At 36.8% G+C, this 11,671-nt stretch overlaps 2 protein-coding genes across 2 annotated transcripts; one reads left to right on the forward strand and one right to left on the reverse strand.

Annotated features, from left to right (window-relative positions):
• The first annotated feature begins 3,702 nt into the window (after positions 1-3,702).
• arl11 (ADP-ribosylation factor-like 11) lies at positions 3,703-4,667 on the forward strand. Its single transcript, XM_067404702.1, has one exon. It carries the CDS (start codon positions 3,801-3,803, stop codon positions 4,329-4,331), a length of 531 nt encoding a protein of 176 aa, XP_067260803.1. The 5' UTR covers positions 3,703-3,800; the 3' UTR covers positions 4,332-4,667.
• A 99-nt stretch (positions 4,668-4,766) lies between these two features.
• Positions 4,767-11,412, reverse strand: ebpl (EBP like). The gene is made up of 5 exons (XM_067405333.1): positions 11,313-11,412; positions 9,666-10,042; positions 9,517-9,586; positions 8,589-8,727; positions 4,767-7,641 (listed from the first exon to the last, which is right to left on the reverse strand). Exons 2-5 carry the CDS (start codon positions 9,978-9,980, stop codon positions 7,410-7,412), a joined length of 756 nt encoding a protein of 251 aa, XP_067261434.1. The 5' UTR covers positions 9,981-10,042; positions 11,313-11,412; the 3' UTR covers positions 4,767-7,409.
• Between the last annotated feature and the right edge of the window lie 259 nt (positions 11,413-11,671).

Here is an 11,671-nt window from a genome sequence, read left to right on the forward strand (position 1 = left end):
TTCCTTCCATTGTAATGAACTGAAGCCAAAATGGGCCAACGAATGGGCGCTGACACGTTACGCAATACGTCAAAAAAAAAAGAAAAGTTTGGAGCCTGGGCATGCGCAGAAGGAATTGTCAGTGGAGCCCGGAGGCGGAGTCGCGGTATCAAACTTCCGCCCAGACGACTGCGTCATCATTCACATATGTTAAATAGACTATAAAAATTATACACAATTTAAAATTCTACCTATAAAATAGGTATAATAATATAATAAAATAATATTTTTGAAACAGCAAATTCAGTAGATAAACTCAATATAATATGCCACTAGAAACAACTCTAAATCGTCAGAAACGGTCCTGCCATTTAAAATCAAGATCGACTAACGTTACAGGAGATCGTTTGCTGTAATTAGAGTAGGCTATCATTAGTTTTGTCCTGCTAATTATTATTTTATACCCATAAAAATAATAAGTAACTGCCAGATAAAGATCGCCTGCTTTTTCCCGACATGGTTAACATTAGGTGTGTTATCTTAACTAATAACATTTATTAATTGGCTTATGAAGCCCACATTTAATGTTACAGAAAAAAGTTCAGTGATCCATCAGATCCTGTAGGTCGGTTAGTACAGTTTACTGCTGAACAGCTCATTTTGTTGGTGTTAAATAACAAAGAAATCGAAAATTAACAGTTAGTTATACATCTTCAATCTCCCCTCGAAGCTCCGACAGTCCTCAGACAAGCTGTCAATCAACTGCGAATCATGACGACACGCCCCGTTTTTATAGCATCAAATTGCTAGCTAAAATCTAAATCATCACAAAAACGAACAATTGAATATATATCAGTGTGATAACAACTAGCCTACCTTAAATGACCAAAACCATCTTTCAGAAAGTTTTATTTGAAGCAGAATTTATTTTTAAGTTTTCACTGAAGTCTCATTCGACTGCATTGAGAGGGTGGGGTTTATGACCTGTACTGCATCCAGCCACCAGGGGGGCGATCAAAGAGCCCGCAGCTTTACTTTTCAGAACATATGAGACACACCCGGTTTTGGTCTGTGCAAACCAGTTTATCCAATAGTATTTCGACATCACAGGTTGCCAGTTTTTGCCGTATTGCAGCCATGGAAACCAGCAAACAAACTGGGTCAGAGAATCACAGATTCTGACCCAACCTAAAAAGCCTCTGCATCTCATCAGCTTACAGTGTGTAAGTCTCCTCAGATTCCATTGTCAATTGCACTCTCTCTTGTTGCGTGTCCTTGGCCAGCCGCTTCTTTGAACGAGGGGGCGGGGCAAACAATATTTTGAATTTGGACTGCAGTACCTATTTCGACCACTGGGTGTCATTCCTACATAGAGCCCCTTTAAGCCATAACAGACTGTATAATTACATGAGATATACCACGTGATAGGCAGACCATATGGTGCGTTCAAGCCATGTCAGAAAGATCGTATTAAAGGCAGTAACCCCTCAACCCCGTTACACAAACCATTCTCCCCCTATAAAAATAATGAACTGATACTTATGTGACATCATTAATAGGAAGTCTTCTGAACAACATAGAGTGCCCCAGGGATGACATGTTTTTGTAGGCCAACCCGGAAGTTAGTGGCGCACGGGTTCCCTCGATTGAAAGCCTATTCATTTTTCCCATAGACTTTTGAAAAATCGCAAAAAATAAGCTCTGTGTTTAACAAAGGGTTATGACACTTACACGATTTGTCTATAAAGATAATCTTTACAAGTTAACACAACATTTATAGATTTTGAAGCCTAAATAAAGTCGTCAGATATAAAAAGCTAACAGTAGGCTATAAATGGACTACAGCACACCATGGTTGCGGATCAATGTCGTCACCAACATGCTTCCTCAAACTTTATATAAAAAACAACTTTATATATAAACATGTTCGCTGATTATGATCTGCGCTGTGTATGAATACTTATCCACTTTTTCATGAGAAATGCTGTCCAAATGTCCCGTTTGTCATGATGACGTCTAAAGTCGCCGCCAAGGGAAGTAGTCCCTTTTGGCAACTTGTTAGCAACCGCCGTTTTTAAGACACAATAAATGTTTTTAAAAAATCACAAGCGGGTTATAAGTGTTTTATGTCATAGATCAAAATGTGAAAGTATTTAGAGACTTTGTTAACCACAGACCTTATTTCAGGAGATTTAGCAAAAACCCATTAAAAAAACCTATAGACTTTAGGGCGATGGAATCGGAAGTCCTAAAATGCTAACTCGCTTCCGGGTTTTATCTACAAAACCACGTCATCCCTGAGGTACTCTATATTGTGAGCAGACACAGGTTACCACCTTCTTTAATAATTATAACTAAATTATGTTGTGAAATTGTGTTGGTCAAGCTTAACGACTCAACCCTGTTACATCAATTAAAGAAAACTACTACTTGTGAAAATTATCGTTGTTATTTCAACATTATTCATGATTTCTTAATATCATGCATGCCATGTGCTCTTCATTTATTCACTAGATTTAGAGCAGTGGCCAATTTGGGCAAAAAAAATCACAAACCCATCACAGTCAACCCCGTTACACCTACATTTTTAGTATTTTTTTTAAGCTTATGAAAAAGTAATTTAAAGTTTGTTGAACTCTGTCTGAAATGTTCAGAGGAATCATAAGAATACTGATTTCTGAAGTTAAGCCTTTGATAAAAAATGATGAGGTTGCTGTCACAAAAAGTGCCCATTTCAGGCTTTAGTATAGCAAAAGTGTGAGATTTTATGTAACTTTTATATACTGAATTTGTATGAGGAACATCTGATTAATAGGAAAATGTTGATTTTATCAAATACATTTTATAATAATATTCAGAGAGCTCCCATAGTGTCCATAACTTAAAATAATGACCAGTAATAACAGGGATTTGATGCCTGAGATGGGAAAATATGTTTTTCTGGAAGTTAAATATGTCATTAATGTTGTGTTCAGGGTGTTCAGAAAAGTAATACATTTTGGTAAAAAAATCTAAAAATGTGTAAGTCCAAATCGTACCGGTTTCTTGGAATGACTCACTCGCAATTATATGATCACATCCCAGGTAATTTATAGTAAATAATGTTTTTGAACCAAACTATAGTAAAGTACTTGAATTAATTTGTTGTGGTAGGATAATTCTATAGTTACTGTGTTAAAATAACCATAGTAATATCAACAAATTACTTTACCCAACACTTAAGTTTTCTACAACTATAGGGTATATTATATGACAATAAAATACAGTTTACTGTAGGCTAGTAAAAACTAAAGGATATTTATTTCAGTTTATCAGTTCACTAATACATGCTGTAGCATAAAGTTTTGTAAATACTATAATATATAGCTACAGTATTCTACAATACATTATAGTATGGTTCAAAAACACTATAGTATTTAGCTACTATAAATTACTATAGTATTTTTTTCACCTCGGTTAGCAAAGAAAATGCAGGAAGTACGGGCAAAACATGTCAATAAAACATCTATATATATAGACAAAACTTCCCCTGCCCATTCATTGACTGTACATTGAAAGCATAGCGACAGCAACAGGGATAGTTTCAGGGATCCCGAGCATGTAAAGTTGACAAACCCGTTTAAAAATGTGGACCAACTCGTCTGGCAGTATGACGCGGACATCCCTGAGCTATAATTTCAGCTGCGTACAGTCGTTCAGTGTCGCTTCTGCTTTGCATACGATTTCACACAAAAACAGAAATCAAGGATCCCGGTGCCAGATGCCTGTTGAAAGCTGCTGAGATAAGTAAGTTTAATCAGAAACGCGTCTTTCAAACCAGGATGGGCGCCATTTCGTCTAAAAAGTTTAAAAAGACTCCTCAGGTTGTCCTCATGGGTCTGGATTCAGCTGGAAAATCCACTTTGTTGTACAGACAGCAGCGGGGAGTGGTAATGGACACCTCACCTACCGTGGGATTCAATGTTGCAACTGTAGAGCTGGACAAGAAGACCTCACTGACCGTGTGGGATGTTGGGGGACAGGGGACTATGAGAGCCAACTGGAGATACTACCTGGAGGGATGTAAAGTACTGGTGTTTGTGGTGGACAGCAGTGATCGTGCCAGGTTGGGAGAAGCTAAGAAAGCTCTGAAGAAGATTCTGAGTGATGAGCATTTGAAAGGAGTTCCCCTGATGGTGCTGGCCAACAAAAAAGACCTGCCAAACTCTATGACTATTAGAGAGGTGTCTACATTGCTGGAGCTGGACAATTACACAGATCGGATATGGGAGATCCAAGCTTGCAGCGCCACGAAGGGACTGGGTCTTCAACAAGCCTTTCTCTCTATAGCTAAACTACTACATAAAGTATGAGGTACTTTCTCACTATCTAGGGAATACAAAGAAGACAGTTCAATCTTGACAGTCTCCTTTTATTTAATTCGAACCTCAAAAAGCAAAGTGAAGAGGTTTGATCATATCATACTAAAACTAGACAAAGAATGGAAAAGAGGAAAGATGATTTATTTAACTAATGTACTTGTTCAGTTTTTGTATATGGTGTAAATATTGTTTTTTCCTTGTCTTCATGTTCTGCACTTAAACATGTGTACTGTAATTACAGTAAGCATCGAATCCTTTGTGATTTAACGCTCTGTTCCTGTGTTTTGTGTAGAGCAGATCAGTCAGCAAAAGTGATTTTTGATGAGAATCCTGTAATACTGTTCAAACATTTTAATATAAAAAAAAAAAAAAAACTTAATGAGCACTACATTTGTTACATTATTTATTCATTTTTATTTAGGCTACATTCGTTAATACAAATTCAACTGTTCATTGTTAGTTCTCAAACAAGTTAGTTAAATAATACTAACAGATAGAACTTTTGATTTTAATAACATATTAGTAAACGTTTAAAGGTCCCGTTCTTCGTGATCCCATGTTTCAAACTAGTGTGTAATGTTGTTGTTAGAGTATAAATAAAATCTGTAACATTTTAAAGCTCAAGTTCAATGCCAAGCGAGATATTTTATTTAACAGAAATCGCCTACATCGAACGGCCAGTTTGGACTACATCGCTCTACTTCCTTCTTTAATGAAGTTTTTTGATTAAAGGTGCGTTCACGCGGCCTCGTAATTCCTGTATAGTTACAAGATTCTAGCTTGTAAAAAGCGTTCACGTCCTCGTAGAGCTCGTAATTACAGCTTGTAAGCTGGGAGTTTTCTGAAAGCTCCCAGATGTACCACGTGGCCGCTGTACCACCTGACTGCTGTAGATTGATTTATTAGGTGTTGATAGTGGTGCCATGGAAACGCATAATAATTCCAGTCCAAGGACCAAAAGGACGTGAACAGCTCCGAATATAACGTCACGTGTTGTCATTTCAAGATTCCGGTAAATACGAGGTGACGTGAATGCAGCTTAACCTCCGCCCAAAGGAGTACACAAGAGTTGCGTTTGTAGAGTGTGTTTGTCGCCATGTCGTCGAAACGCTGTTATTTTCATCCCGCAGTCCAATCACCGGGTCTGATTCTGGCTCAAATTAATAGGGTAGAATTAAAGACATGTTTACAATAACACTGAGCGCGTGCATCTCCACATTATGTTAAGAGGCGTGACTTTTCCGGGCACCGTGCGCTCAGAGCTGTCGAATCACAACACAGGAACCGCTGGCATTCTCGTTACATATTTCTGAAGGAGGGACTTCATAGAACAAGGAAGTCATCAGCCCGTTTTTATGACAGTGGAAACAGCGGTATACAGATAAGTAAATTATGTGAAAAATACTGTGTTTTTTTACACGCGAAACATGAACACATGTTATATTGCACACTATAAGCACACGTCAAAAAAACATGAAAAACGGGACCTTTAAAGCTGCAGTCTGTAAGTTTTGCCTCTTTGTCGCCATCTTTGTTGGAAACCTGCTCTTGCAGTTATTTGCAGAATTATCATCTTTACATGGGTTGTGCATCAGCACGGCTCCTCAGCAGATGAATCTAATGTTTTGAGGAGAATGTGGCTCTCGGAATTACAAATTCAACGTCTTGGAAGTATGACCAAAATAAGAATTTCCACCGGAAAATGTCATCTGAACAAGTAACAAATCTGCCACTTTTGTTCTGACCAACTGAGGGAAAAAAGCATTACAGTTAATCACGCCGCCAATGTTGATTAAATCTAACGATCGCTTAGCTCATATCACATCAAACAATGCAAATTATTATTATTGTTATACTTCGTTCTCAAATTGTTAATGTTAACAACATCAGCATTGTGTTACTACGTGTTTAGTGTGCATTAGCATTACATGTAGAATTCAATTTCTGTACAGTCTAATCACTAACTTTAATTTATCATCCCATAGAATCTGCCATCAAAATGATGTTTAATTCTTTCAGCTGCTGTGAGAAAAGGCTATAAATGATCTGTCACCTGTTTCATCCTCACATGATACAGCCTACAAGCTGGGACTTGTTCTTTATGTAAACAGACGCGACATAATGATGTCAAATGGCGGCATGCTCGAATTTCCCGCGGAAACCTACCAGTACCACCCGAATTAGAAAACATTATTACAAGCTTACCGTTGTGAATCAGGCTAAAGTAAGGCGATAGTTTTGAACACTGGCTGGTTATGTACATGCTCAAAAATTAATTTGATAATTTTTAACCCAAAAAAAAAAAAGTTACGAACAGCAGGTTTAATTATCATTATATCAGATTAATAAATGTTTTAAACGTGTTAACTAATGTAGTTAACTAATTTGAACAAATGGAACCTTATTTCAAACTATTTTCTATAAAAGAATGAAATTGTGTTATTATTTACACATGAAGCTGTAATGAAGCTGTAATGCCTAAACTGTGCATCAAATTAGCATGTAAAAATTACAATGATGAAGTAATTCTTTTAACTTATTTCTTGGTCAGACCTGCAAATAACTGACTGACCATGACCAAAATATAGCAGGTCAGCCTATTATGCGGTCATAACTTGGCAAGAAAAACAGCCAGCTCAATAGCAGAGTCTGTGTAAAAAGAAACACGATTCATCCTTATATTAAGGAGAAGTAAATGGGTGTGATGAAACATAAACTGACATAACTATTTATAGTCATCTGGATAAGGTAGTTTGGTGAGGAGGATTAGCAGGGAAACATAACCCAAAATTGATGTAAAAGAGCTGCTGTGACAAGGCATTCAGTGTTAGGTGTCATAGACAGGAATGCAGATAGTAGTTGCTATGAGTCAGTAGTTCGGTGTGAGCTTCCTTTGTGTCTTTACCACTGCAATTATGCAAAGATACGCTTGACAACCGTTCCCCTGTGTACGCAATAAATGTGTATAATAATCAACTGCATCACACCCTCTCTACATCTCATTCTGTTGAGTTTAAAAGGCTAATTATAACTGTGATGATTATACGGTTAATTACTAATTTTCTGAGTTTATCTGTTCTTCTTCTTTGGATACTGATGCATTCTTCTTAAATCCCTCCATGACTGCCAGAGGAGGAGCCCAGGCACCACCACCCAGATCCCATTGAAGAACACCAGATAGACCCACAGGTACAGCCAGCTGCTGGTGTTCAGGTTCGGGCTTCCGATTAACCAGTCTGGACAGAAGGTCATCCAGCCCCCGTACAACTCGCACACACACAGCGTGATCTGAACAAAGTGCCTGGTTCAAGAAGAAATGAGACGTTTACACAAATGCATAAAACATAACACTGACAACATTATGTATATATACAGTGCTGCTTGAAAGTTTGTAAACACCTTGCGGAATCTGCGATTAAGAGCCGGGGGGTGAAAACCTTTTGAACAGGATAAAGATGTCCAAATTTTTCGTATTTTGTTTAAATATCTTTTTTTTTTTCCATTTAGTACTTCCCTTCGGAAGCAACAGAAGATGCTTGCATGTTTCCCGGAAGGCAAATTAATTACAATATTCCTTGATCTTCAAATTCAAAATGTTTTCATCCCCCCCGGCTCTTAATGCATCTTGTTTCCTTCTGGAGCATCAGTGAATGTTTGAACCTTTTTTTTTTTTTAATAGTTGTGTTTGAGTCCCTCAGTTGTCCTCAGTGTGAAAAAACAGATCTCAAAATCATTCAGTCACTGCTGGAAAGGGTTCAAATATGCAAAAGATGCTGGAAAACTGAAGAATTTTTGGGACCTGAAAGGATTTTTTTGAAGAATATTGGGCAGTTTAACTGCTCAGGACAAACAAGCGACTCACGAACAACCATCACAAAACATAAAAACAGTCGTGGATCATCAGGTAACCACACACAGTATTGAGAATCAATGGTTCCCAAACTTTTGAGCGGGTCATTTTTATAAATTCAGCTATTTTTTTGTCTTGTGGACTTTATGTAAACATTTTTTATGTAAAATATCTTACTCAGGACAGTATAAATAACATGCATTTTGTATGATCTCTCTTATTTTGTTAAAATTATTCATATTTTGTGCAAGTGGTTCACAAACTTTCAAGCAGCACTGTGTGTGTGTGTGTGTGTGTGTGTGTGTGTGTGTGTTATCACAAATAGGTAAATTATTTAGACTTTTAATGAAACTCCTTTTCTTCAGTGGAACAGTTGAAAGAACTGTTGCCAGATTTACCTGTAGTGTTTGTCTTTAATGATGGCGTAGATCAGAAGCAGGGCCAAAGAACCATCTAAAACCACAGTCAGAAGCTCTAGAGATACTATTGTTGGGTCTGAGTATAACCACCGCTCATCTGCTTTGCCATATTCTTTCCCTGTTGAGTTTTTTTAAACAGTAACATGCATTACATTCATAAGACAATGCAAAGCAGAAGTTAACTTTCCAAAGTGAAGAGAGAATTGCATTCAAAAATTGCTTCAGGAAAACATTCTGAAACTATTTGGCTGTTAAAAAAAAAACAAAAAAAAAAAAAAAACAAATTAGATATATATATATATATATATATATATATATATATATATATATATATATACACACACAATTATGTGAGTATGGCAAAGAATACTTAATTTTTAGCCTAGTTAAACATTTTTTTAAAGGAATGGAGCACCCAAAATTACAATTATAATTTACTGTCTCAATAGTTAACAAGACTAAACTAATGCCTAGTCTTGGAATATATAGACTATAGATATACTAATTATATTGCTTTTTTGTCCTTTTAAAGCATTAAAGTCCCTGCACTGGTATGTATTACATCTCTTTTTGTGTCAGGTTGGGAATGATATGTGCTCGAGTAAATGATTACACTTTAACTTTAGGCTTAACTACTGTTTAAAGCGTCACATTAATTTCACAATTGTTTTTTAATTTTACATAATCTCTAATGTTCAGTCAGTGAATGAATGGACTTTGAACATTGCACTGTTGCACATAACACCAACAAACACCACTAGATGTCGTCTTGCTCTAGTCCTATAACAAATTCTTCTTGCACCTCAACCAACCAGACCTAAATCAACGGCTCCTCTGCACCTAATCGAACAGTGAATCACCTGTCATTTTACTTTAGGTGCTGAGTGTTGCAACACAACATACTCACATAGTTCTGCCAATAGATTGTCAGAAGTTGCTACATTTCCAACAAGTGACATGTAGACGAAGGGTCCCTCCTGCACGGCGGAACAGACAAGAGGCGAGCAGGTAGTTACAAGCAGGTATAACGGAAGCGTTCTTGTATATTGTACTTACCAGTGTAAAATGAACTATTGCGTCGTAAAATAACCACACGAGGACCCACCGATCAACAGCTGAACATTTATTCCCACATTTTTGTGCGAAAGCAAACCCGACAGCAAATTGAGCCACACATGCGAGTAGAGAATAAACCGTTACTTCAGTGAAAAGTACGGGTTCACCGGCTTCTGCCATCATACATAGTAGGTCTCGGGTGCACGTTTGTGATAGTTCTGTCAGTCTGTGGTTGAATGACATCTCCAGGCCCCGCCCATCGTTCTGACAGGAACTTTGCAGCCATAGGCTCGTACAGAACTCTCTCCACTTCATTCCATCCACGTCATAGAGCAGAGCACGTTTTGGCGCCAATTTGTTTTACTGCAATCAGTAATCTTTTTTGCCATAATGTATTAATATTCAACGATATATATATATATATATATATATATATATATATATATATATATATATATATATATATATATATATATATATATATATATATATATATATATTACACACACACACACAAATCGTACAAATTTTATACATTATTCTCCCATAAAACAGCTGGAACAGCATGAAAATATGTCTATAAACCAAAATGCAAAAATGTAGTTAGCTATGAATTCCATTTGGAATTTCACATAGATACATTTTCAGCTTATGATTAAAATGACATTTTGTTCTACAATTTAAATGATTTTTTTTTTAAAGTAGGTTGGGAGCAAGTTGCTGCTTAAAGGATTAGTTCACTTTCAAATAAAAATTCTGAGAATTTACTCACCCCCATGTCATCCAAGATGTTCATGTCTTTCTTTCTTCAGTCGAAAAGAAATTAAGATTTTTGATGAAAACTTCCAGGATTTTTCTCCATATTGTGGACTTCAGTGGAGCCCAAATGGTTGAAGGTCAAAATTACTTTCATTGCAGCTTCAAAGCATTCTACACGATCCTAGATGAGGAATAAGGGTCTTATCTAGAGAAACAATCGCTCAAAAAAAAAAAAAAGTTAACAATAAATGCCCATCTTGAACTAGCTCTCTTCTTCTTCTTCTCTATTTGAATTCCAGCAGTGTAGACACTGCTAAGTGTATTACTGCCCTCCACAGGTCAAAGTTTGAACTAATTGTTATATACTTGCACTAGCATATTGTATATGACAATTTAGGTCAAACTTTGACCTGTTGAGGGCAGTAATACACTTAGCAGTGTCTACACTGCTGGAATTCTAATCGAGAAGAAGAAGAAGAGAGCTAGTTCAAGATGAGCATTTATGGTTAAAACATAACATTTTAAAATGAGCGTTGGTTTCTCTAGATAAGACCCTTATTTCTTGTCTGGGATCAATGTAAACAGTAATTTTGACCTTCAACCGTTTGGGCTCCATTGAAGTCCATTATAAGGAGAAAAATCCTGGAATGTTTTCATCAAAAACCTTAATTTTCCGACTGAAGAAAGAAAGACATGAACATCTTGGCTGAGATGGTGGTGAGTAAATTATCAGGAAATTTTAATTTGATAGTGAACTAATCCTTTAAGGACTACAACGACTGTCTGATCCCTCATGCACATAAACTATCATACATGTGGGAGTTGTAGTCCTTAAGTAGCAACATGTTAGAAACTTACATTTTTCACTTCACCAATGTAAACATTTACCTCGTAATGGATTTTCACTTAGTGCGGACTGGTGTGATTCTCATTTGGCACCAGTATCTCCCTTAAAACACTTGATAAATAACACTGTTATTGCACATCAGAAAGAGAGAGAGAAAGCAACTCTTGAATAGAAAAAGCCAAATTAATTGCACAGAACAGGGACGAGGAGGAAAGGTACAAGGTAAGAAAAGAGAAGAGACACAAAAGCATCAAAAGGTCAATCATAAGAGCAGTAAAAAGGATGGCTAACAGCAAGTTTATTTTGGTTAGGTTCATTGATACATAAAGCACGTCCTGAGGGAGTGATGAGTGAAAGATGTGTTGCCATTGAAAGGTGGTGGTGGTGGGAGGGGGTTATG

Source organism: Chanodichthys erythropterus, chromosome 12 (assembly GCF_024489055.1).
Source record: "Chanodichthys erythropterus isolate Z2021 chromosome 12, ASM2448905v1, whole genome shotgun sequence".
Taxonomy (NCBI): Eukaryota; Metazoa; Chordata; class Actinopteri; order Cypriniformes; family Xenocyprididae; genus Chanodichthys; species Chanodichthys erythropterus.

Excerpts from the sequence above, each read along its gene's own strand:
- arl11 (XM_067404702.1), top strand. The coding sequence starts at position 3,801 with ATGGGCGCCATTTCGTCTAAAAAGTTTAAAAAGACTCCTCAGGTTGTC.
- ebpl (XM_067405333.1), bottom strand. The coding sequence starts at position 9,980 with ATGAAGTGGAGAGAGTTCTGTACGAGCCTATGGCTGCAAAGTTCCTGT. Across the intron at positions 8,728-9,516 it reads CAATCTATTGGCAGAACTAT|GGAAAGAATATGGCAAAGCA; the intron begins GTGAGTATGTTG and ends AAAACTCAACAG. Across the intron at positions 7,642-8,588 it reads ATTAAAGACAAACACTACAG|GCACTTTGTTCAGATCACGC; the intron begins GTAAATCTGGCA and ends TTCTTGAACCAG.